Source organism: Ranitomeya imitator, chromosome 2, assembly GCF_032444005.1.
Source record: "Ranitomeya imitator isolate aRanImi1 chromosome 2, aRanImi1.pri, whole genome shotgun sequence".
Classification (NCBI taxonomy): domain Eukaryota; kingdom Metazoa; phylum Chordata; class Amphibia; order Anura; family Dendrobatidae; genus Ranitomeya; species Ranitomeya imitator.
This window is the reverse complement of record NC_091283.1, coordinates 731,620,906-731,646,937: the sequence shown is the minus strand read 5'-3', so window position 1 is coordinate 731,646,937 and position 26,032 is coordinate 731,620,906. Positions and strand designations below refer to the sequence as shown.

The 26,032-nt window shown below is 42.1% G+C and overlaps 1 protein-coding gene across 1 annotated transcript in view; it reads left to right on the top strand.

The window, feature by feature from the left end:
* The window catches only part of LOC138665590 (microsomal triglyceride transfer protein-like), a 162,694-nt gene that overhangs the window by 121,901 nt on the left and 14,761 nt on the right, over nt 1-26,032 (top strand). The window contains exons 8-14 of the mRNA XM_069753202.1: nt 715-872; nt 4,220-4,388; nt 5,777-5,884; nt 12,983-13,195; nt 21,848-22,062; nt 22,287-22,384; nt 23,129-23,250. Coding sequence (XP_069609303.1) covers nt 715-872; nt 4,220-4,388; nt 5,777-5,884; nt 12,983-13,195; nt 21,848-22,062; nt 22,287-22,384; nt 23,129-23,250 — 1,083 coding nt within the window. The remainder of the gene's footprint in view (nt 1-714; nt 873-4,219; nt 4,389-5,776; nt 5,885-12,982; nt 13,196-21,847; nt 22,063-22,286; nt 22,385-23,128; nt 23,251-26,032) is intronic.

Below are 26,032 nucleotides of genomic sequence, written 5' to 3'. Positions count from 1 at the left end.
ATGGCAAAAGCATGGGTAAAATGGGACAAGGCTAAACCCGCCAATCAAATTCACTATAGTGGCGTGACGTAGTCCAGAAATGTGCTGCGCTCTTTGGTGTAGTGCTGACCTCCTACAATCTTTACTAGACTGATAGATTTTGCATACCTGCTCTGAAGAACAGGAAGCTGGGTGACAATATAGGTGCCAGCAGATGGGTGCCTTTCCCCATGCAAAGCTATGGGTTCCTTGTGTACTTTCCATAGAACTGAATGTAAGGCGCTACGCTTATTCAAGGCCAGCCTATCTGTCCCACTCAGCATCCACGTGTGTCCGCATTGCCTTGTTGAACATGCGTCGGGGTACTTGGATATGCCACAACTGAGAAGAACCTTCTAACTACACATATAGATTACATGCATACTGAATGTGTATGTACATGCGCCAATGTGTAAGTGACCAAAGGCTTTATACTGTAAAGCAAATCAGGATGAAGCTAAAAGAAGCAATGTTTTGTAGATGAGTACTGAAATGTATGGGATTTATTGGCGGATTTAAAATTAAAAATCAGCGGCCGGACTCTTAGTCTCATGTGGAATATATAATGGCAGAGATATTTCTTATTTTAGATGTTTAGTGGTACAGACAATTTTGTAAAAAAAAATATGTGTGTGTGCTCTGAGCAGTGTCAATTACTGGCATGAAAATCTGAATGTCTGTATTTTATGGTTTTAGCTTAAGAGTTACTTGAAGACCTCCATGAGAAAAATGAAAAAGCTGACCTTTTCCAAGCTATCGACAATCCGATACTTTAAGAATGCTGTTAATACGTTCCGATCTGCGAAGAAGATTGAGGTGCTGCAGCTTCTGCAAACGGCGTCTCCTGATCTAGTGTGAGTCACTTGTAGTCTGTTACTTACTACAGTATATATGTTTATAAGCAGATACATTCATCAACCACTTTCTGATGTTCTGGAAATACAGCTCAATCGTATAGTGAAAAACAACGGTGTGGTCGCATACAGGTGTAATATCTGCCCTGGCTACCTACCGTACGGAACGAAACTTTATCTGAGCTACTACATAAGCAGCATAATCTTTCTCTTGTGCTGGAAGTTTGTTATAAAGTTTCAGTGTGGAGACCACGCTGTTTAACTTAACTTTTAAACCTGGTGACAGATTCCCTTTAAGTCTGTGCTGTTTTCAGCAACTAGATGTTTGCACCCAAAGCTATATAATGTAGACCATGTTTCATTTCCTTCCTTTGAGAGCTGTTTAGTGTTACTTTTCATTATGAAATAAGCAATGTTTTTTGTTGAAACCTTCCAAATCATGCGTCCATTTATAAACCGCACAGGACTCGCTTCCCAAGCTTAAAATGTTTGATATTGATGATTAAGATCAGATCGGACTGGCCAAATGTAAACCGTAAAATGAAACTCAACTCCTATTAAAGTGCATAGAAGCTGAGTTGTAGTACTTGTCAATGTCCACAACACAGTGTACAGAATTATGCTATTCTGGCTCTATTCACTTGTCACCTAAGGCCAAAAGAGGAGATGAAAACAGCTGAATGGTGGAGGTGCAGGGTGTCACCCACCCAAGGATCTGATATTGATGATCCATCAGACGGATGGGGTCATCTATATGATAAGCCTGGACATTCCTTTTACACCTGACAGTAGTAGGCAACATGAAATAGAAGGTAAGGAGAGGTGTCAAAGTCTGAAGAATTGCAGGACAGGCTTTTGGTGACCAACATTTGTTTTAGAAGCCATAATGTCATTTCTCCTCTGTAGCAATCTCATTGTAAATGTACAACTTAAAGGGGTTTGCAAAGAATGTCATAAAATGGCCCCTCACCACATAATTCAAATAGCAGCATGTCCTAATCAGGTGTTAGGATGGGCTGCAGTCTAAAGAAACAGTTGGGCCTCAACGGTAACTATGACAAGAGCAGTATCATGAGTTCACATACTGGTGGGCTGTTAGAGAAGAACTAGGACAGGAGAAGAAATAAACTTTCTTCTGGGCTGACTGCATACGGAGAATTGAAGCTGGAGAAAAACATCCTTTGTGCTTCATCAGCCGAACACAAGTTATATTTCTTTGCCTCTCACACAGTTCTCTGCCAGTTTCACTGTCACAAATCCACCACTCAGTGTCTTAAGGACACTGTGAGTGACAGCTCAACTGTCCTACTGGAACAGGGGAGTGTTGACCTCTTTGGGCGGCCAAGTTGTCACTCATAATCCTATCTGAAGCAGTCGCATGCTGAGCTGCCAGTATTGTAAATGACAGCTCACCTGTCCAATCTGGCCAGGCCTTTGGGGTTTCCTCCAGGTGTTGCCTGTTCTGGGTGATTACCTGGATATTTAACTGGCTGGCAATGATTAGAACATTGTCAGTTGTAGCTTAGATCCAGTGGTGTGTGTTTGCTCTGAGTTCTACTATTCTGATCTTTGTTGCCATATTTTGGATTTGTCTTAGACCATCCGTTTACCTAACCCCTTTGTCTTGTTCCATTACCTTCTTGGAATTCAGACCCAGGACAGTGACCTGAGTATGCCTTTGTCTAACTCCTCTTTTTCTGATGTACCCTCTTGGCTTATTACCTCAGACCTCTTGACTTTCCCAACTCACAGCTTGTTCTTGAGAAGTCATATCCGGTATCTGTGCTTATGATACAGCTCCTCTGTGTCACGATATATATAGTGACCCAATGGGGGGTCGGTCAGTGGACAGCGCAACACACTCACAGCAGGATGGAAATGGGGAGAGGAAGGCCCTACTGATAGGGAAATGGAGGATGGTCACCACCTGAGCTCAAACCTGAGCCTGTACCTGCACTCCCCTAATGCCCTAAGTGGGTCCTTTCCCCTACCTCCATCAGGAACCTCATCCCTCACTGTCACCTAGCACTGCCCTGGCTAGTGCATGGGCCGGCAAGGGGCCGTTGCCTCACCAATGCAGATAGTATCACAAAAGGGACGAGGAGAAAACACCACACTTAGCTTCCAGACTCCGCTGCCAGGCTCCACACCACAGATGACACAGAAGCCAGACACCAAACAGCAGAAATAGCAGACACCAGAGAGCTGCCGCTGCAAGGCTGGTCTCCATAGAGAAACTATATCACCAACAGTCAGCTGATGCTTCAGGTGACCATTTAAAAGATGGAGGGAGTGGTCACCACCGATATCAGCTGACCCAGCAACTCTACAACTGCAGTAGATTGCCAGCGAGGGAAAAACTGACATTAACCACCGCTGGTCCTGAAAGGAAAAAAGCTACATTTAAAACCGAGTGGAACCAGAGCTGCCACAAATCCAAAAATGGATCATGATACTCTGTCAACGAGACACAGCTCTCACGACCTATGTTTCTTCATATTGCTGCCCGTCCAGACACATGGCTAGGATAGGTTTCCATTTGAAGTACATGATGTGGACAATTTTATTACATTTTTATAAAACCTTTTTAAGGCAAGCAAGACACTGGTCATCCATCATACGCCAATCTACAGGTAAACAGAGCATTGGGGTTTAACAATAAAAGATTTTCTATGATAGATGAAATGTTAGAATTTTCCTAAATACTTTCTGACTCACTTTCTGGTCATGTTTTTCTAACAATCATTCCATGGGAAGTTTTGTGGTCATGTGATGGATACACAAGTTCTCAGCTCATTGCAATTTTCATATACAGTATGCAATCTTCATGTACTTATATTTCAAAACCACAAGAATCATCCTATTTGTGTCTATTGCATGGTCCCCGAAATTCTGAACTCCTTCAGGGCAGTGGTGCTCCAACACAGGCAGGAAGCTTTCCCCACCTCTTCTTACCTGCGATGTGTATGGAGAGGCCAACTGTCAGACTAAGTTTATTAGATGAACTAGCCTGGTTTCCATCATGGCTACATGGAGCTGAGAAAGAGAAGGAGGGAGACCGAGCTAAAGACCTGATCCAGGCAGGCAGCTCTTTCAGGATGCTCTTTGCTTGCATCTGAATGCCACAGTTTAGATAAAGCTTAGAACTTCTAGAACCACTGATTAAATAGGATGATCAATGCAGTTTTGAAAACTGAAATACATTATTAAGTATATTCATTTTAGATTTAAAGAATAATAACGAATAACTATGTTTTCTGCCACCTGACAACTTTTCATTGTGAAACCAATTTGCTGACCCCCCCTATAATTAAGACATGGTGGTGTTAATACTTATTCTTTTGCAGGCCTTTCTTCATTGATGCTGCAGTAGCGGCTCAATCTCATGCCACGTTAGCCGCTTTATCTGACTTCTTAAATTTTTCTAAAAAGAAACAGACGGCCTTACATGAGAAGTTTCTGTATGCTGCAGCCTTTACACCGCACCCTACGGTTGAGCTTCTTAACCTTGTTCTGGTACGGGATCTATCTGGTCTGGACTAGTGTTTATTACTTTTTATGTTTCTGTACATTTTAACAATAAGTAATGAAAATGTACAGGGTGGGCCATTTATATGGATACACCTAAATAAAATGTGAATGGTTGGTGATATCAACTTCCTGTTTGTGGCACATTACTATATGGGAGGGGGGAACTTTTCAAGATGGGTGGTGACCATGGCGGATATTTTGAAGTCGGCCATTTTGGATCCAACTTTATTTTTTCCAATGGAAAGAGGGTCATGTGACACGTCAAACTTATTGAGAATTTCACAAGGAAAACAATGGTGTGCTGGGTTTTAACACAACTTTATTCTTTCATGAGTCATTTACCAGTTTATGACCACTTATAAAATGTGTTCAAAGTGCTGCCTATTGTATTGGATTGTCAATGCAACCCTCTTCTCCCACTCTTGACATACTGATAGCAACACCGCAGAAGAAATGCTAGCACAGGCTTCCAGTATCTGTTGTTTCAGATGTTGCCCATCTCGTATCATAAGGCAATTGTCTATGCTGTGAAGATACGAGATGTGCAGCATCTGAAACAACGGATACTGGAAGCCTGTGCTAGCATTTGTTTCCCCCTCCCATATACTAATTTGCCACAAACAGGAAATTGATATCACCAACCATTTCCATTTTATTTAGGTGCATCCATATAAATGGCCTACCCTGTATATAGAGGCATGAATTATACCATTTACTCAGATTTTCAAGCAGGAGAATTTATCAACTTTTTCACAGTTCACGTTATTATGATCCATGGAGTTGCACATAGCCTACCATGTTATATGGAAGTAAAACACTTAAGGGTGTTAACACTATTGTTAACTGAACACTAGATAGTAAGATGCAGATGATGCACCTGGAATAGGACTTTTGGAGACATCTGGACAAACCCCTATTAGATCGGTCCTATCCTTATTTGATACTGGACGGAAAGAACCCAAAGGCGCTGTATAGGGGTACAGAGGTGGTATAGGGGTACAGAGGTAGCAGTTGTAACTGGGTTCTGGTGCCTCGGATAACATACATGCCCTTCCACAACATAGGAATACATCAGTATATAAATTGCACATGATTGTATATAAATTAAATAAGGTTTTTGGTATCAATTAAACTATGGAGAACATACGTTTGTTTTAGTTCATTTTTATTCATGTAATTTTTCATTTTAGATACATGAATATAATTATAGTTTGTTGGAAGGTACTATGTGACCTTGTCGTGTAGTCTATTTTTTTAAAGAATAGCGTTGGGAGACTAAATTAATTCATTTATAAGATTTATTCAATTCCTTAGAGTATATTTTAAGCATTGTTTAATGTTGCTTTTAATGCATTGTTTTCTTAATTTCTCAGGGAAAATTAAAAGGGAAGATTTCTGAACCTGCCATAATGGAGACAGGGATTATTATAACTGGAGCAATAGTTGGCAAATTGTGCAGGATGAATCTTTGTGAAGATGAGGTACAGTGTCGTAATCACTATGTATTAATTAATCTAATTGCATTTTGGAAAAAAAGTCAGGGCAAACAATATTGTTGACCGTGATTGCACAGAGAATGAGGCTTAATACATTTTGGACATATATTGTACATACAAGAATGTATGAATTAATTTATTAGAGGTCCCGATTTAGTGAGGCTTTGGCCTTCCTTGGGCATTCAGACCAGCAGCAATTTGTTGTAGCATTGCTCTAAGTCTAGAGATCGTTCTGGAGGACTTCTCACCCGAGTGGACAGGATGGATTCTGGCGCTTGTCACAAGTGGATGGACCTGCTCTGAACAGCCCACTCCACCATCTTTTATCCCAGAGATGTTTTACAGGATTAAAATTTGCGGACTGAAATCTAGAGCAGAAAGAAAAATGCTGTGTCCTGTTCCATACTATAATGATGACCCTTGTGGCATGGTCTATTGTCCAGCCGAAAGTGTCCTTTTGCCACAGAATAAACAGCTAAACCGCTGCTATGAAGGGTTTGGAGAGGAGCGGACTGTTCTTCACCAAATTTTCAATTCTCAATACTCGAAAAGGAAGTCTGAGGAAAAAAAGAGGGTGAGAAGAGGTGGGGGAAGGGGCAAAATACAATTCCTTTCAAGTTGATCTGTCTGCTCTGCTAAGGCTACGTTCACATTAGCGTTACGCTAATGTGCGTCGCTGTTGCATCGGCGACGCAGCGGCGACGCGCCCCTATGTTTAACATAGGGGACGCGTGCGTTTTTTTGTTTGCGTTTTTCGACATGTGCGTCGTTTTCGACGCTAGCGTCGGACGCACGAAAATGCAACAAGTTGCATTTTTCGTGCGTCCGATTTTCGTCAAAAAACGATGCACGCGTCGCAAAACGCAGCGTTTTTGCGCGCGTTTTTGGTGCGTCGCGCAACGCTAATGTGAACGTAGCCTTACCCAGTGGATCTGTAGACGGCATTCAGCTCTGTTGTACATATCACCAGTACTGTGCCCGACTTTCCTCATTGGAACCGCTGATCTCTGATGACCCAATGGTGCATTGATCACCATTGTACTAGATATTATGTGCTTGATAAACTAGAATATGATATCGTAGATGTAGGGTATTATGGGGAAACCAGCTAAGCCAAGCAAAACGACATTAGCCCACTCACTGAAGCTTCCACAGTGTAGTAAATGGTGCAAGGCAAGTTTTTTCTTTTTCAGTGGTACCGAACATTTCAGGACATTGGTCTCAAGCTCAATCCTCAGTGGATCGATCCGCTCATCTCTAGAAGGGATGAGCCTCGTTGACCACAACTTGAACTTCAAAACATCCATCTGAAACATTCCATGGACCCAGCGTGTGCCAAGAAAACTTTCTCCGCACCATTTTCCACCTCCGCCATATAGAACTGCTGACCCCTGACAGATAGAGCTCGATTAATGCTTCTAGCAGGAAATGCTGAATGGTGTAACAGAAATCTGCCCAGTTAATGTTTTCCCACTACTTAGTGATCACATTTCTGCAACCTTTTGCGCATTAACCCCTTAATGACCGCCAATACGTCTTTTAACTGACCTTACATATAAGAGAATAGTATCCCCATACTGGTGACAATCCAGTAGCTGTCAGCTGTACACTATAGCTGACAACTTGCTGCATCAGCCATGATCAGTGTTTGCACCGTACATATCTGTTTAACCCCTTAGATGCTGCTGTCAATAGTGACTACATCATTATAAATGGTTAACAGAGTGTGGGGGCTTCTTCTTTATCCCAATTGGTGCCCTCAGATCATGATTTTGTGGTCCTGATGTTTGCGATGGCAATTCACGACCAAATAGCGGCCTTAGAGTCTGCCGGCTGTTGTAACCTGTTCAGAAGTTACCGAGATTTAGGTGGTAAAAATACACATTTTCATTTCTGTCATGCCACTTTGCATTAATTCCTGTAAAGCACCTGAAGAGTTAATAAACTATCTGCCCGCAGTTTTCAATATGTCAGGGGGTGCTGTTTTTAAAATAGTATCACTTTTGGGGGTTTCCCAATATATGAGACCCCTAAAGTCAATTCAAACATCGATAGTTCCCTAAAATAATAAATGTTGTAAATTTCCTTGAAAAAATGGAAAATTGCTGCTTCATTTTTAAACCTCCTCAAATGCTAACAAAATAAAAGAACATTTTACAAATGATGCTTATGTAAAGCCGACATGTGGGAAATGTTATTTATTAATGGTTTGCTGTGGTATGACCATCTGGATTAAAGGGATAATCATTCAAAGTTTGAAAACTGCTAATTTTTTAACATTTTTCTCAAATTTTTGATATTTTTTATAAATAAACACAAAACATATTGACCTAAATTTACCATTATCATAAAGTATAATGTGTCACGAAAAAACAATCTCAAAATCACTGGGATTTGTTGAAGTGTTGCAGAGTTATTACCACATAAAGTGACACTGGTCAGATTTCAAAAATTTGGCTCTGTCACTAAGGGGTTAAAGTCTTGTCTTTCTGTTTCCATTGGACTGTAAACTGTTATCTGCTGGTGTAGGTCATCTATGCCAAGAAGCTGTGTATTTCAATATGTTAGTTGGAGCACTAGCATGTTTTTCTGCCAACGTTTCATGTCATGTAACATAACAAAATCAGAGAGTACTCACTGTCCACCAATGTGATCTCTGCACTACAGCCAAAACACTGAGACCAGAGCAGTGGGGGAGAGCAAAGACTGGACCAGGGCAGGGGGAGTAATCTGATCTTGGTATGGCACATCACAGGAAACATTTAGAGTCCAATTTTCTGAAAGTGGAAACCCATTCAGCCCTGTCTAGCTTTTACTCTATATGCATACTTGCCACTGGCAGACACCTGTAAGGGGGTCTAATCACAGGTAACTTACATTTGCCCCCTTAAATACTGTGAAGCATAGATACATTTTAAAGGGAGTCTGTTACCAGGTTTTTGCCATCTAACCTGAGAGCAGCAAAATGTCGAGACAGAAACCCTTATTCTTATTGGGCTGTTTGCTGTAGTTTTGGATTAAATTCAATTTTTTATCAGATTATATCACTAGAGGACTAGTAAACCTATTGCCACGTAGTCCTCCATATTCATGAGCTCTGTATAACCCCACCCCCACCACTGATTGTCAGTTTTCTGCCTATGCACAGTGTACACAGAAATAAGCCAATCAGAGGTGGGGGCAGAGTTATACAGAGCTGAAAATTCAAAGAGCTGTTAGATCAGCAGCAAAGAAAACTGTGAATTTATCAAAACTGCAGAAAGCAGCCCAGTAAGTGACACGTCATTGGAATCAGGACCTCTGTCTCTACATAATGCTGCTCTGGTGACAGATATCCCTTTAAGAAATGTTAATTTACTTATTCTCACAATACAACATAACAGCACAAGAAAAAATAATGTTAGTTCGCATTTGCACTTGCCTGCTGGACTGCATGCGGCAGTGCTGCCATATCTTTATCAGAGTAGTTGCTATCAGAAGCAAGGTTTCCATTATACTCGGTAGCTTGAAAGACCACCAGATTCCAGTCAGCAGGGGATACTGGCATGAGTAGAGGACTGTTCAGAGTCCAACAGCCAAAGAGCAAGTCCGGGAGTTGATATATGAGAGGCAGCAAGAAGCTTTGCATAGCTAGAGTCTGGAAAAGCTGCAGTGAGGAAGACAGTGCCAAGTAGTACAGGGACCGGTGGATCTAATGAGACCATGTTGGGCATGTGCATCTGAAGATAAATTATTTTGTGCTTTAGCCAGGAGTCTGCGCTGCATTCTTTTGGTCGACTGTTATCTATCACAACTCCTCCATATACATGAACACTCGACCAACTTGGACTAGCACCATAGCAGGGGATGGTCATAAAGTAATTCCACAAAGGGCAGTGGATTAGCTGTTGCAAGGATTATGGGAGGGTTTGGTTCCATTGTAGACAAGTGGCTTGTGTTGCCCAACAAGTAGCGTAAAGACAGATTGGTGCAGGGGGTAAATTACTAGAAACTCACACTGAATGCTTCACAAACCATGTCAGCCAACTTGGGTGCAACCGGACACTTGTTCGTAATTTGTGGCTTTCACAGTCCAAAATATTTATTGATTTCCCACCAAAAATGCATATAACCAACAAGCACAGTATGCCTCTCAAAGTGACTGCAACTGTAAAGGTTGTTGGAGTGCCCCCAGACGCAGGGCCGCGGGTTACCCAGTACCGGTCCTCTCTGTCTCGGTTCTAGGGTCGTCATGGTGGCTGGACCCGGTCCGTGACCCTGCTAAGGGGCGTCCAATGAAAGGTGACGCAAGTTTGTCAAGGTTTCGTGACGCCAGCTGTGGTATTCGGTCAGGGTGACCGACGCTGCTTGGGGCCCACTGGGGTGGTGTTATGGCAGCTAGATGGTATACCTTCCCACAGGTGAAGTGCTTCCCAGTAGTGTCGGTGGTGATGATGCGAGGTGCGGTTAATAACGAGGACGCAGGGTTGCAGTCTCTTTACCTTTTTACTGAAGGCTTCGGGATCCGCAATCCAGAGCACTGTTAACAGGGCTGGCTGAGACCGGCCAGTCCGAAGGCACATCCAGAGTTCCTTTTGCAGGTGGAAATCGTTGCCTACCAACTAGCACCTGTGTGTTGTAGTCCTTCCCTGCTGAGCAACACGGGATAGTCCTCACAACTCTCGTATCAGTTCTTTCTCTTCTCCATCCCCCGGGCTAGGACGCACCCGTATGACGGGTAGGCTCGGAGCTATTCTGGGACCCTAGAGACGCCCCTCTCCACGTTTGCTCCCTATGTCTGCTTATGTGATTTAAGGTAGACAGCCAACCTGTAATCAACTGTCCTGCCGCTGTTTGAAGTAATGCTTGGAGTCAGTTACTTCCTCGGCGTTCCGGCCACCGGCTATGTGCCTCAGTAGGATGTTGCCGATCTCGGAGCACGACTCCTACTGGTTCTATCTCCTTGTGCTGTGATCTCGTTTCTCACTTCTCCACAATATACTTCGCTTTGTGTCCTTTCTTAGGATGCCGCCGCAAGGTAGTGCAGGCGTGGCTCCGTCACGTTCTGTCCTTTCTGCTAGGTACCTGCCAGGAACCCACCCCTGACAGGTCCTCCCTGGAGCTCTCCCAGGTTGCGTTCTGATCTAACTTCCTATCCAACCCCCAGTTTTACCAGAGTGTGAGGAGTGGCCTAATACATAGTGCCTTTTGCTCCCCCTGGTGGCCGGAGTGTGAAGTGTAATGTGTGACTGTGATACCTGGTCAGGTGAACTCCTTTAGTGCAATCAGACATAACATCACTCCCCTTAGTGGCAGAGCGACATTACTGCAACGACCAGGACTCTGGGGTGCTGCACTATTGTGCTTACAAATGTGAAGCCCTTTGTTAAAGGGAATTTGTCAGCAGGTGCTTGCAATATAATTGTGGTGCCCCAGGTTCCTGGTTGTCACAGTAGCATTGCTTTCCTGACGGGGAGAGTGATGTTACGCTTGAAGGCAACTGTAACCAGGTACCACAAACATGCAACACATTCACACTCCAGGCCACCAGGGGGAGCTTTTGATCCTACTTGCTAGGTGACTCCCCATATATATATAACTGGTAGTCTGTAGGGAGTGTTAGTCAGTTTTCCAGAGGGTTCCTGCCAGGAAGCAGACAGAAGCCATCTGAGGGAGGCGAAGGTTTAACGGAGCTGTGTAGCCCCAGTGCAGCAGTTCCTGGAAAGAGACATTCAGAAAGCTGAATTGATTGAAGAGAGCATGCAGGAGAGCAAAGCACAGGAGTGTATATCAGAGGGAGACCAGCCGCGAGCAGGCTGCCTCCTTCTAAGTCGCAGGATTGGTAGCCAGAACAACGAGGTTGTAAGAACCTCTATGACTTACATCAGAGACTAGCAGGACAGCTGAACTTTACGTTACCTGTCCGACCTAACACCCAGGAGGCACGGTGGCATCCCTCAGAGGCCGGGGCGTGCTAGAGTCCCTATAAACAGCCTCAAAACACCAGTCATACTGGTTATGTCCTATCCTACCCGTGGGACAGAGAGATAACATCTGTGAGGACCTTATGTGAGCTTTTAGCAGTAAGGGACTATATCACTACGGCACTAAAGGAAGGCTTTTGATTTCCACCTGGGTAAGGGGACTCCTAACTTGCCTTCAAGCCGGCCAGAACCTGCCTGCCCTGTGATCTGGTGCTCTGGACTGCGGATGCTGAAGTCTTCAGTAAACCAAGGTAAAGAGACTGCAACCTTGTGTCCTCATTCTTTACTGCACTCCTCACCATCTACACACTGGGAACGCTCGGGATACACTTTAGCTGTGGGAAGTTATATCATCTAGCTGCCATACTATCACCCCAGAGGACCCCTTAAAGCAGCTTCAGTCCCCACTGACCGAATACCACAGGTAGCGTCACAAACACAAACATTATTCCCTTTAAGGACTTTTCCCTTTTACATGAGCGCTCAGGGCCACGGACCGGGTCGCAGCCACCATAACATCCCCCTGTGAACGCAGGACCTGGTACCGAGTATTCCGCTGCTCTGTAGGGGCGTCTCATAATTTCACAGCAGTATGATGTAGGGACAGAGACCCCGATTCTAGCAATGTGCAGAAGTTTTGTTATGATAGAATCATAGTTTTCTCAGTTGCATAATTAGCAGAGCTGAAATATTGAGATGTGTATAACCTGGTCTACACCATAGCTTTCGGTGTTCATTGGCAGTCACAATACAATCAGTGCTGGGGGCGTGGTTGGACTAGGAGGCACAAGGTCAGTTGTCCTGTAGTGATCTCCTGCTGGTAGAACACTGATTGTAATAAAATGGCAAAAGGCAGCCAAGTAAGTGACACATTGCTGTAATCAGGCTTTCTTCCATTACGTCATGGTGCTCTCCAATTACATAGCTAAAACCAGGAGACCGACTCCCTTTAAAGGAAATATCTGCTACCTCCTTAGACACTACACTTTATACATGTGTGACAAGAGATTAAGTCCCTTTGTGTTACTTACATATAAAATAAATCAATATTCATAAATGTAATCAGTAATATTTGCCTCGGACAGATCCCTTTTATTATTTCATCTATTTACTTTTGCAGGATGTTGAACTTGCAAAGGCCACGCTTCTGGAAGGACTGAATAATGCAGAAGATGAAACAGAGATGAAAATATTCCTTCTGTCTTTGAAGAATGCTCAGCTCCCTGAAACTATCCCCATTGTGCTTCAGTATGCAGCGGAGCACACAGGGGTAGTGTGCAGCACCGCACTGTCTGCTCTGCAAGGCTTCCCAGCGGAGATCCTGTCTACACAGGTATATAACCCCAACTGCATGTCAGGAACAGTCAGATTGTTCTGGTTGTATTAAAAATTATCCTTTCTTGTTCTGTGCTCTTCTTACTTCTTGCCAGGCTGGCACAACTGCGGAGAGTAGCTACTGAGCACTTTAAACCCCTCTGGATAGATTTATAGTGAATCTGTCAATCAAGAGCACAACCACCTTTAAAGTCACAGATCTGTCTAGCAGAGTGTTGGGGAACTTATAGTACAATTGATAATATCAAGAAAGTGGAATATTTTTCATCTGACATCTTTAAAATTCTGTAATGTTCAAGGATCGCTTGTCGGTGGATGGAAAAAACAGGAGGCCGACAACCCATAAAGACCTAACACATTTTATACTTCACAGTCTGTGTACAGTCAACAGCGTGAAATCTGTTTTATGTTGTGGCAACCTCTCGGGACAAAAAGACAGTTCTGTTCTTGTATTGAATTGTAGTTTGCCTTGAGAAGTGTTAGGTTTGTAGAGTTTTCAGCTCCTGGAAGTAAAATGTTATTTTCCAATTTATTAGCAGCAAATGGAGAACTTACAGATATTAACCCCTTTCCGACATCGGGCATAATAATACGCCAATGTCGGACTCCCTCAATTTGATGTGGGCTCCAGCATTGAGCCCACATCCTTTCCAGCACATGTCAGCTTTTTTGAACAGCTGACATGTGCCTCTAACAGCCACTGGTGGAATCGTGATCCATCCACAGCTGTTAACTAGTTAAATGCCGCTGTCAAACTCTGACAGCGGCACTTAACACGCACTTCCAACAAGCGCATCAGAAATCCCGCCTATTGGCACCCATGTCACATGACCGTGGGTCACCGATAAGTTGGCATGACTAGAGGTCTCCAGATGACCTCTATGGTTGTCATTGCCGGATTGCTATTAGCGCCGCCTGGTGGTCAGCACTCATAGCAAGTCAACATTTCTGCTACATACAGGCGATCTGTTCACCGCCTATATGTAGCAGAGCCAATCGGGTTTTGGCAGCTTCTAGTCTCCCATGGAAACTATTGAAGCATGGCAAAAGTAAAAAATAAATGTTTTTTTAAATAAAAAAATAAATAAAAGTTCAGAACAACCCCCTTTTGCCCCATTCAAAATAAAACAATAAAAAAACAAACATACACATATTTGGTACCGCCGGGTTCAGAATCGCCCGATCAATATAAAAAAGGAATGAACCCAATCTCTAAATGGCGTAATGAGAAAAAAAGTGCTTTTTTTTTAAAATTTAACCGCACTTAGAATTTTTGTCCCATTTGCAGTACACGATATGTTAAAACCAATGGTGTCATTCAAAAGTACAACTCGTTCCGCAAAAACACAAGTCCTCACATAGCCATTTTGACCCAAAAATAAAAAAGTTATGGCTCTGGGTAGAAGGGGAGCAAAAAATGAAAATGCAAAATCAAAAATACCTCTGGTCGTTAAGGGGTTAAAGGGGTTGTCCAAGACTAATTTATTTTTTCTACAGGCCTGAAAACTAACAGCTGCTAAGAGCGGCAACTACCTGCCTGTTTTTCCCAACACTGTCACATAGCAGTCCCCGACTGCTAATGACGGCCATTCATCTGCTAAACATTAAGGGTATGTGTCCACGTTCAGGATTGCATCAGGATTTGGTCAGGATTTTACGTCAGTATTTGTAAGCCAAAACCAGGAGTGGAACAATTAGAGGAAAAGTATAATAGAAACATGTGCACCACTTCTGCATTTATCACCCACTCCTGGTTTTGGCTTACAAATACTGACGTAAAATCCTGACCAAATCCTGATGCAATCCTGAACGTGGACACATACCCTTAGGCCTCCTGCACACGTCAGTGAATGGGTCCACGCACATATCATTGTATTTTTTACCTGCAGCACCAGCCAAGTCATTCTCCTCAGTTCTTCAGAGTGAGCCGGGTCGCCTCAGGCCACTGCTCATGCTGATAAGCAAATATAGCACAGATGGATTACAATGTGGGGCACTCTGGATTATTTCACATTTGGACAGGTGAGAGATATTGTTGTTGTTTTTTTTTTTGCTTGTTTACATGGGACAATGGCTTCAGGGGATTAGGTGTTGAGGTGAGTGTAATGTGATTTTTTATTTTATTCTTAATTTTACACTCAGTGTAGACAAAGGGGGCTGAATAAAACTCTCAAAACTGTCCCTTGTTCTCGCCGATGATGTCATTGCTGTCTTTAGCACTCGGCACCTGAGAACTGCGCAAAATGTGCCTGGTTTCCTCAGGCGCTGATACGTGTGATACTGATGTTGCACACGGTTGCCACAGGTATGTCACACTTAAGAAAAACACAGACATGGATATCTCCGCTACTGTTTTTATCAGTACCGGAAATCTGAGGACATGTGAAGGAGGCCCAGCAGGGCAGCTCTTCTTCTTCTTCTTCTGGGCTTCTCCTTCAATGGGGCATCACTGCTGACGTCATGCTGATTGACAGCTGCCTCCCCCAGTTTGACAGCTGGCTCTCCGCTGCCTATCAGTCTGACATCTGCAGTCACACCCTGTTAACATGTTGTGTTTTTACTGCATTTTCTTCTGAAATCTCATGCGTGTGCTGCTTATTTTTTCTTTGCGGATTTGAACCTTCGAAGCAATTTTTCAAATCTGCTGCCTTTCAATTCTTTACATATTTTTGTAGTGTTTTTCATCTACTCAAATGAATGAGAAAAAATACAAATAAACACATCAGCATGTGCACATAGCCTAAAATAACGCATCTGGAAAAGAGTTAGAAGGCTCATGGAGATAATAGATATATAATAATAATAATAATAATAATAATAATTTTTATTTATATAGCGCCAACATATTCCGCATCACTTTACAATTAAGCGGGAACATGTGCAGACAATAAATTCAGTACAAGTTAAGACAATTTAAACAGTGACATTTGGGGTGAGGTCCCTGCTCGCACGCTTACAATCTACAAGGAAATGGGGGGGACACAATAGGTGAAAAGTGCTTGTTATTTCAGGTCTGGCAATTATAATAAATAGGGATTTTCATATAAAGCTGCATGATCTGGTCATCAGCCCGTGTGTTTAAGTGCAATAGTCAAGTATCAAGTGCAGTTATCATCATGTGCATGGAGGGTGTGGAGACAGAAGAATAGTAGGGTGCAGATTCACATGCAGATAATATTTCGAAGGAGGGAACAGGACAAAGTTAGTTTACTGAGTAGTTGATGTGGTAGGCTTGTTTGAAGAGATGGGTTTTTAAAGCACACTTGAATAGGTCGGGGCTAGGTATCAGTCTGATCGTCTGGGGAAGTGCATTCCAGAGAGCTGGCGCAGCACGAGAGAAGTCTTGGAGACGGAGGTGCGAGGTTCGGATTACAGGGGATGTTAGTCTTAGGTCATTTGTAGAACGGAGGGCACGTGTAGGGCGATAGACAGATATATATATCCTGTATATTGTATATACCTATGTGTCATCTCCTCCTATATATAGTATATACCTGTATGTCATCTCCTGTATATAGTATATACCTGTATGTCATCTCCCCTGTATATAGTATATACCTGGTGTATGTTATCTCCACCTCTATATACCTATGTGTCATCTCCTCTTTTATATAGTATATACCTGTATGTCATCTCCTCCTGTATATAGTATATACGTGTGTCATCTCCTCCTGTATATAGTATATACCTGTGTGTCATCTGCTCCTGTATATAGTATATACCTGTGTGTCATCTCCTCCTGTATATAGTATATACCTGTGTGTCATCTCCCCTGTATATAGTATACACGTGTGTCATCTCCTCCTGTATATAGTATATACCTGTGTGTCATCTACCCTGGATATAGTATGTACCTGTATGTCATCTCCCCTCTATATAGTATATACCAGTGTGTCATCTCCTCCATCTAAAATTTTGTGGCTGTAGCTGCGACGCCTCCAACACTTTTCCTTTCACTTTTTTCCCCATTATGTAGATAAGGGCAAAATTGTTTGGTGAATTGGAACGTGCGGGGTTAAAATTTCGCCTCACAATGTAGCCTATGACGCTCTCGGGGTCCAGACGTGTGACTGTGCAAAATTTTGTGGCTGTAGCTGCGACGGTGCAGATGCCAATCCCGGACATACACACACACACACATACACATACACACATTCAGCTTTATATAGTAGATATATAAAGCTGAATGTGTGTGTATGTATGTGTGTGTGTGTGTATGTCTGGGATTGGCATCTGCACCGTTGCAGCTACAGCCACAAAATTTTGCACAGTCACACATGCAAAAGTTGCCTCACACAAAACTTGTACATACGCAAAACGCACCACACAAAAAACTCACCACACGCAAAACTCGCCATGCACAAAACTTGCTGCACACAACTTGGTACACTACCTGTCACATGCAGCTCGACACACAAAAAGTTGCTACACGCATGTCGCCACACAAAACTCATCTCACAAAGGTCGCTACGTGCATGTCACCAAATGCAACTCAACATACACAACTTAATACATGAAACTCGCCCTAAAACACACACAAGTCTGGTATTATCCTTCAAAAATAAAAATCTGATTAATAAGCAGACAAACTTCAAGAGCAACAAATGTACCATATAGGAAATACAGCAGCTGTCAGTCACATGACCTGTCTATTATGTGTGTGTGTGAGCTAATATATACTACCGGGGAAAGGGCTTCCTGTTGGCTGGGGATTTATCAGGCTGCCAATTTAGCTTACAAATACTGTGGTAAAAATACTGATCAAATAACGTTTGAACGAGGTCTAATACAGGAGGAGATGACATACAGGTACATACTATATACAGGGGAGATGACTCACAGGTATATACTACATGCAGGAGCAGATGACACACAGGTATATACTATTTACAGGAGGAGATGACTTACAGGTATATACTATATACAGGAGGAGATGACATACAGGTATATGCTATATACAGGAGGAGATGACACACGTATATACTATATACAGGAGGAGATGACATAGGTATATAGAGGAGGAGATGACAGACAGCAGGTATATACTATATACAGGGGAGATGATATACAGGTATATACTATATGCAGGGGAGATGACAAATAGGTATATACTATACACAGGAGATGACATACAGGTATATACTATATACAGGAGGAGATGACATGAGTATATAGAGGAGGAGATGACATATAGCAGGTATATACTATATACAGGGGAGATGATATACAGGTATATTCTATATACAGGAGATGACATACAGGTATATACTTTATATAAGAGGAGATAACATACAGGTATATACAATATACAGAAGAGATGACATACAGGTGTATACTATATATAAGGGAGATGACAAACATTTATATACTGAGGGGAAAATAAGAGGTGTGAGGTGAAAATGAGAGGTGTGGGTGCAAAATGAGAGAAGTGAGGGAAAATAGTGGAGAGATCGGAAAATGACAGATGTGAGGTCGAAATGACAAGTGTTAGGGGGGAATGAGGGGAGTGAGGGGGAAAATAAGAGGAGTGAGGGGGAAAATAAGAGGAGTGAGGGGAAAATGAGAGGTGTGAGAGGAAAATGAGAGGTGTGAGGGAGAAAATGAGAAATGTGAGGGGGAAAATGAGAGGCGTGATGGGAAAATAAGAGAAAATAAGAGAAGCGAGGTGCTATAACTAACCACAGTTATTTACTATGCCCAGGCAACGCCGGGCTCTTTAGCTATTATATATATATATATATATATATATATATATATACAGTTAGGGCCAGAAATATTTGGACAGTGACACAAGTTTTGTTATATTAGCTGTTTACAAAAACATGTTCAGAAATACAATTATATATATAATATGGGCTGAAAGTGCACACTCCCAGCTGCAATATGATAGTTTCCACATCCAAATCGGAGAAAGGGTTTAGGAATCATAGCTCTGTAATGCATAGCGTCCTCTTTTTCAAGGGACCAAAAGTAATTGGACAATGGACTCTAAGGGCTGCAATTAACTCTGAAGGCGTCTCCCTCGTTAACCTGTAATCAATGAAGTAGTTAAAAGGTCAGGGGTGGATTCCAGGTGTGTGGTTTTGCATTTGGAAGCTGTTGCTGTGAGCAGACAACATGCGGTCAAAGGAACTCTCAATTGAGGTGAAGCAGAACATCCTGAGGCTGAAAAAAAAGAAAAAATCCATCAGAGAGATAGCAGACATGCTTGGAGTAGCAAAATCAACAGTTGGGTACATTCTGAGAAAAAAGGAATTGACTGGTGAGCTTGGGAACTCAAAAAGGCCTGGGCGTCCACGGATGACAACAGTGGTGGATGATCGCCGCATACTTAATTTGGTGAAGAAGAACCCGTTCACAACATCAACTGAAGTCCAGAACACTCTCAGTGAAGTAGGTGTATCTGTCTCTAAGTCAACAGTAAAGAGAAGACTCCATGACAGTAAATACAAAGGGTTCACATCTAGATGCAAACCATTCATCACTACCAAAAATAGACAGGCCAGAGTTAAATTTGCAGAAAAACACCTCAAGAAGCCAGCTCAGTTCTGGAAAAGTATTCTATGGACAGATGAGACAAAGATCAACCTGTACCAGAATGATGGGAAGAAAAAAGTTTGGAGAAGAAAGGGAACGGCACATGATCCAAGGCACACCACATCCTCTGTAAAACATGGTGGAGGCAACGTGATGGCATGGGCATGCATGGCTTTCAATGGCACTGGGTCACTTGTGTTTATTGATGACATAAGAGCAGACAAGAGTAGCCGGATGAATTCTGAAGTGTACCGGGATATACTTTCAGCCCAGATTCAGCCAAATGCTGCAAAGTTGATTGGACGGCGCTTCATAGTACAGATGGACAATGACCCCAAGCATACAGCCAAAGCTACCCAGGAGTTCATGAGTGCCAAAAAGTGGAACATTCTGCAATGGCCAAGTCAATCTCCAGATCTAAACCCAATTGAGCATGCATTTCACTTGCTCAAATCCAGACTTAAGACGGAAAGACCCACAAACAAGCAAGACCTGAAGGCTGCGGCTGTAAAGGCCTGGCAAAGCATTAAGAAGGAGGAAACCCAGCGTTTGGTGATGTCCATGGGTTCCAGACTTAAGGCAGTGATTGCCTCCAAAGGATTTGCAACAAAATATTGAAAATAAAAATATTTTGTTTGGGTTATGTTTATTTGTCCAATTACTTTTGACCTCCTAAAATGTGGAGTGTTTGTAAAGAAATGTGTACAATTCCTACATTTTCTATCAGATATTTTTGTTCAACCCTTCAAATTAACTGTTACAATCTGCACTTGAATTCTGTTGTAGAGGTTTCATTTCAAATCCAATGTGGTGGCATGCAGAGCCCAACTCGCGAAAATTGTGTCACTGTCCAAATATTTCTGGCCCTAACTGTATATATATATATATATATATTTATAGCACCGAAAACCCCAATAGGCCTGCAATATGAAACTGCGGAAATAAGAAATATGACAACGACGTTGCCATGCATATGTGCCCTTAATAAAAATAATTTCCCCAAATTAATCACTTGCAATGAGACTACTTTCATCCAGTCTCATTCCAGGCAGAAACATTTTCGAGCCTTAATCTCTGGTTCAGTATCACAGATTTAACTTACAATTTTTGGAAGAACAAATTGTGTGACATCTTATTTATTACCTTCCACTGATGCCATACCCCATTTCTGCACAGTTATGCAGTGTAACACAAACCATTCTGTGTAAAAAGCATCATACACTATGTTGTCCCAATTAAAGGAGTTATCTGGGATTATTTTGCTAACTATTTGCTTATTGTGCTCGGCACCAATCTCTGCTGGCTCATGGTGGTCACGGATCGCTCTTGCTGGTGATTCTGCGAAAGAGCAGTGACTTCTCTTCCATTCTGCTGTGTTTAAGGCGCGTGACTGAATGTCAAGATGATTGACAGCTGACTCTTCCTGACTGTAGAGAGCCAGCTGTCAATCAGCATAACATCAGCAGTCACACCCCATCAGCTGAGCAAGGCAGAAGAGAAGCAGCTGCTCTGTTGACATTAAACAGCAGGAGTGGCCTATGATCGCTCTAAGCCAATGCCGGGCAGAACAAGCAGGTAGTTGGCAACTCCCTGACTGTCAGTTCTTTGCCCCTGGAGAAAAAAAAAAATAACTTCAGATAATCCTTTTAAGTACCATATACTATGTTGTCCTAATTACCGTGCTATACATTGACCCTTACATACAGTTACCTAAATAATGATACTACACTACAGCGCTTCCATCATCACACAAAGCAAAGAATACTACACTGCGCATATCCTGAGCATCAGTCTCATACACAGTCAGTAACCATACAACCTTACATAATATGGAAATGAAGGCTCAGAAGACAGACCAACATATATAGTATACAGTATACAGTGTACTATACAGCATATTGAGCGTAGTTTACAGTCATGAATACATTTACATTAGAAAAGCAAATAATAAAATAAATGCCTGGCTCTAAGTCTCAGCTGCTTGTTGCATAAAGAATATTAAATTATTATGTAAAATTCCTTGCTCGTTCAGCCGTGCATTGTGAAGGACACTTTGCTGGCAGTATAGTACATGATGTTTTTATGCACGCCATAATGAATCTTTTGATTATAGGAAGTGAAGGACACCTTAAGACAAATCCTCCATCAAGAGCATCAAGAGCATGATAAGAAGAGCCGGCTTCTGGCAGCAGAGACTCTTCTCTCCATAGATATTTCTATGGAGGACCTCAACAACATCTTAAAGGCTCTGGAATTCATGGACAACGAATCGTCCAAGCTACTTCTTTCCAAACTTCACCACAAGCTCAGACTCCATCATCAGTTAATGTAAATCTCACCTTACTATGGAATATAATATAGGTTGGGAGTTAAGAAGAGTCGGGATTCTTCAGGAACTGTTAAGTAGTTATAATTTTGGACTAGAAAGATCAGAAATAAGTCAAAATAGTGATAAAGATCTAGCGCCGAAATGCAGAATATGTTGTAGACTGCTATCACGTAGTATCACATTTATTTCACTCACCCAATGGATGTGCTCATTTGCTACCTAGGAAGACTATGAAGATCCCTTTTAAAGATAGATATCTGAATGGCTACTGGAGCATGTTAGGAGTCGGCAGATCCACTGTGTTTTCTGGACTTATATCTGGTATGTATTTTGTTTTCCAACAGTGGAGACAAGTTTGTAATTTGGTAAAAATCACCCATGTATCATATGCAGTTATAAATTGGCTTTCTAGAAAACCTACAGTAGGGGCAGCCGCAATGTACCCGTGCTCAGCCAGGGTTATTACCTCTGGATGGTAAAGTCATCGTTGGTGTATTGTAACTTTCTGCTTATCTTATGGCGACATATCAAAGAAAGAAAAGGTAGTTGAAGTCCCTTCTTCAGTCCTCTGTGAATTATAGGCCCCTATTTCACCATCGCAATTCATGATTGCAGTGGGAATGTTTCTCACTTCACAGATAACTTTACTTAATGGAACTGCTGTCATAATAGAGGATCCAGAATAGTAATGATAAGTGCCAGTGTAGGGTATGTCGGGACAAGGTGGAACTCCTCTCATTCTGCAACTTGCCTTATGTGAGGATGGCATTTTTTAAGATATAGCGAAAAAATAAATCCACACGGATATATAAGCATGGTGAAGATTTGAAAAGTAGCAACTAGCTATTTTATGATTTAGAAAAGCCACAAATTTTCACTTCAGATTTCACACTTTACAGCATATAAGGTGCAATTCACATCAAAATCCACTTGCTGGCTTAACGCTAGATTCTGTAAAGGCCGAACATCCATAGTCTGATATCTTTCTACCTCATTATTCCTTATTTTTTTGTTCCCTTGTTCTTCAACATTCATTTATTTTCCTTTTTATATTTGTTTTTACAGCCACAAATGAAACCGTGTCCACCTATGGTCTGGATCTTTTGTTCTCAGAGGCCGGGTTATTGAGGAAGAGTACATCTGATATCACCCTGTATAGTCACAACCACCAGCTAAAGGCCATGCAGGTCAGCTAGGATTGCAGATAGAGCTCGGCATACTCATTGTATCTCTTGAATATAACAGTACAGATTAGAATGACCAATAACTTTGTATTACTAGTAGATACATATATCCTAAAATGTCAATCAGTTAGGTCAGTAAAACATTCTCTATATCAGGAGTGGCCAGCTAACTGCCTAGTTCAACTGCTGAATTTGCCAAATATCTATTGCCTCGATCAGATTTTTTGGCAAATTTTTCAGATACAGGGATTTTGGAGCTATGCCACATATTATCACCCTTAGGCTACTTTCACACTAGCGTTAACTGCAATCCGTCACAATGCGTCGTTTTGCCGAAAAAACGCATCCTGCAAAAGTGCTTGCAGGTTGCGTTTTTTCCCCATAGACTTGTATTGGCGACGCATTGTGACGGATTGCCACACGTCGCGTCCGTCGTGCGACGGATGCGTCGTGCTTTGGCGGACCGTCGGCAGAAAAAAACGCTACATGTAACGTTTTTTGCTGCCGACGGACCGCTTTTTCCGACCGCGCATGCGCGGCCGGAACCCCTCCCCCACCTCCCCGCACCTCACAATGGGGCAGCGGATGCGATGAAAATCTGCATCCGCTGCACCAGTTGTGCGACGCTTACAACGCTAGCGTCGGTAACCTCGGCCCGACGCACTGCGACGGGCCGAGCCCGGCGCTAGTGTGAAAGAAGCCTTACTCTATGTTCCCTCAATTCTAGCAAAGTGGATAGGATTTATAGAAGTCTCATGCCCACGGTGCTTTTTTTCACTTAGCGTATACTGAGCTGTGATGCGTGTTTTAAATCCGCAGCATTTCATTTGTTTTGTGAGTATGTGGAGTTTTCTGTGTGGACTTTTAGTTTGTTTCCACGTCTGCTAAAGGTTTGTCAAAGCGGAATACCATGAAGTATCAAAAACAAAGCTGCTTTTTTTAAAGGGTGACACACCAAAAAGATACAAAGAACGCAGCATCAAAAACGCAATAAAAACACACATATATATATATATATATATATATATATATAACACACTGGAGCTAATTAAAAAAGGGGGGCCCTGAAGCTGCTGATATCAAGACAAGTTCTGTGCCAACTATGTCAAAAGGTTGAAGAATCAATGGATAAAGATAGATATCGCGCTAAAGGTAAAGGCCAGTATTGAACCAACTAATGTGCCATAAACCGCACTTGTGATGTGCCTATGCTTGATTATTTGCTTTGGCAAACCACCACGGTGATAAGCATTAACTAGCCGAACTATCATTAAAAATTGCTGCCAACCTCACACATTTAAGCGATATTCCAATTGTAGCCCGCTTTTCAGTGCTCTCAATGTATACCAACAGATAGATGCACTTTCCCGCAGTGCCAGCGCTAATGTGCAATGAGGCTGTTTGCAAATTATGTGAAAAACCGGGGACTCTTACCTAGCTTGTGCTTCCCAAAGACTCGAAGTAAGGTGGCATGTTGATAATAGTATTTAACACTCCAGTGTCTGGAACACGGTCGGCCATTTTTTCTGAACATCCAGTGACGCCGCCGACCGGGGCGCCTCTGGCTCTGCACTATTTCGTGTATTTCTTAGTCAGGCACTGGAGTGTCAAATATACACGTATATGTATACATTGAGAGCACTGAAAAGCGGGCTACAATTGGAATATCGCTTAAATGTATGAGGTTGGCAGCAATTTTTAATAATAGTTCGGCTAGTTAACGCTTATCACCGTGGTGGTGTGCCAAAGCAAATAATCAAGCATAGGCATTAGGCACATCACAAGTGCGGTTTATGGCACATTAGTTGGTTCAATACTGGCCTTTACCTTTAGCGTGATATTTATCTTTTTCCAGCAATAAAAACACATGTTAAAAAAATGCACAGAAAAACACAATGAAAAACGCAAGTAACCTAATTTAAATAATAGTTGAAGGAATGGTGCAGAAATTCTGCAGCGTCAAAAAGCTCAATGTGGGAATGTAACCCGAGTCTACATTCCCACAATGAGCTTCTAGTGAGTTTTTGATGTTGCAGAATGTATGCACTATTTCTGCTCCCATTATGTAAAATAGATTACATGCATTTTTTCGAAATTACACAGCATTAAAACTCACAACAAACTCCTGTACATGTTGAGTATTTGGTGAATTTTTTACCTCAGTATTTGTAAGCCAAAACCAGCAGTGGAACAGTCAGAGGAAAAGTATAATAGAAACACGTCACCACTTCTGGATTTATCACCCTCTCTTGGTTTTGACCTACAAATACTGAGGTAAAAAGCTCATATATATTTAAAATATCATACATATTTATAACTCAACATGTGCAAGTGGCCTTGGGCTCATCTAGACAACAGTTTTTCTCATACTGTGTTTTTCATGGATAGCACTCAGACTATTTTAGATATATGGGTAGTTCACGTGTCTGATTTTTCCTTGAAATGAGTTGTCAACACTAAAGCACAGAATTTTCCGATTTTGATCTGTGTCTTGGATCAAACTTACCTAGACAAGCCTATGGATTTGTGAAAAATAAGACAGCACTCGGATTCCATTCTTGTGCTGTCTCTTTTTCAAGGACTGGTTAGAGGTTTCTCAAGACTTCTCTTATCAATCGGTTAAAACTGATGAAACTCTGATTGCAAAAACTGATATTGACTCCAACTACGATGACACTATGATCAAAAACATTGATGAAGTTTGTAACTATTTTTGCGTACAAGATACTGAACAATACCAGCATCAAAAAATAGTATTATTGACAATACCAAAATCAAATTATAA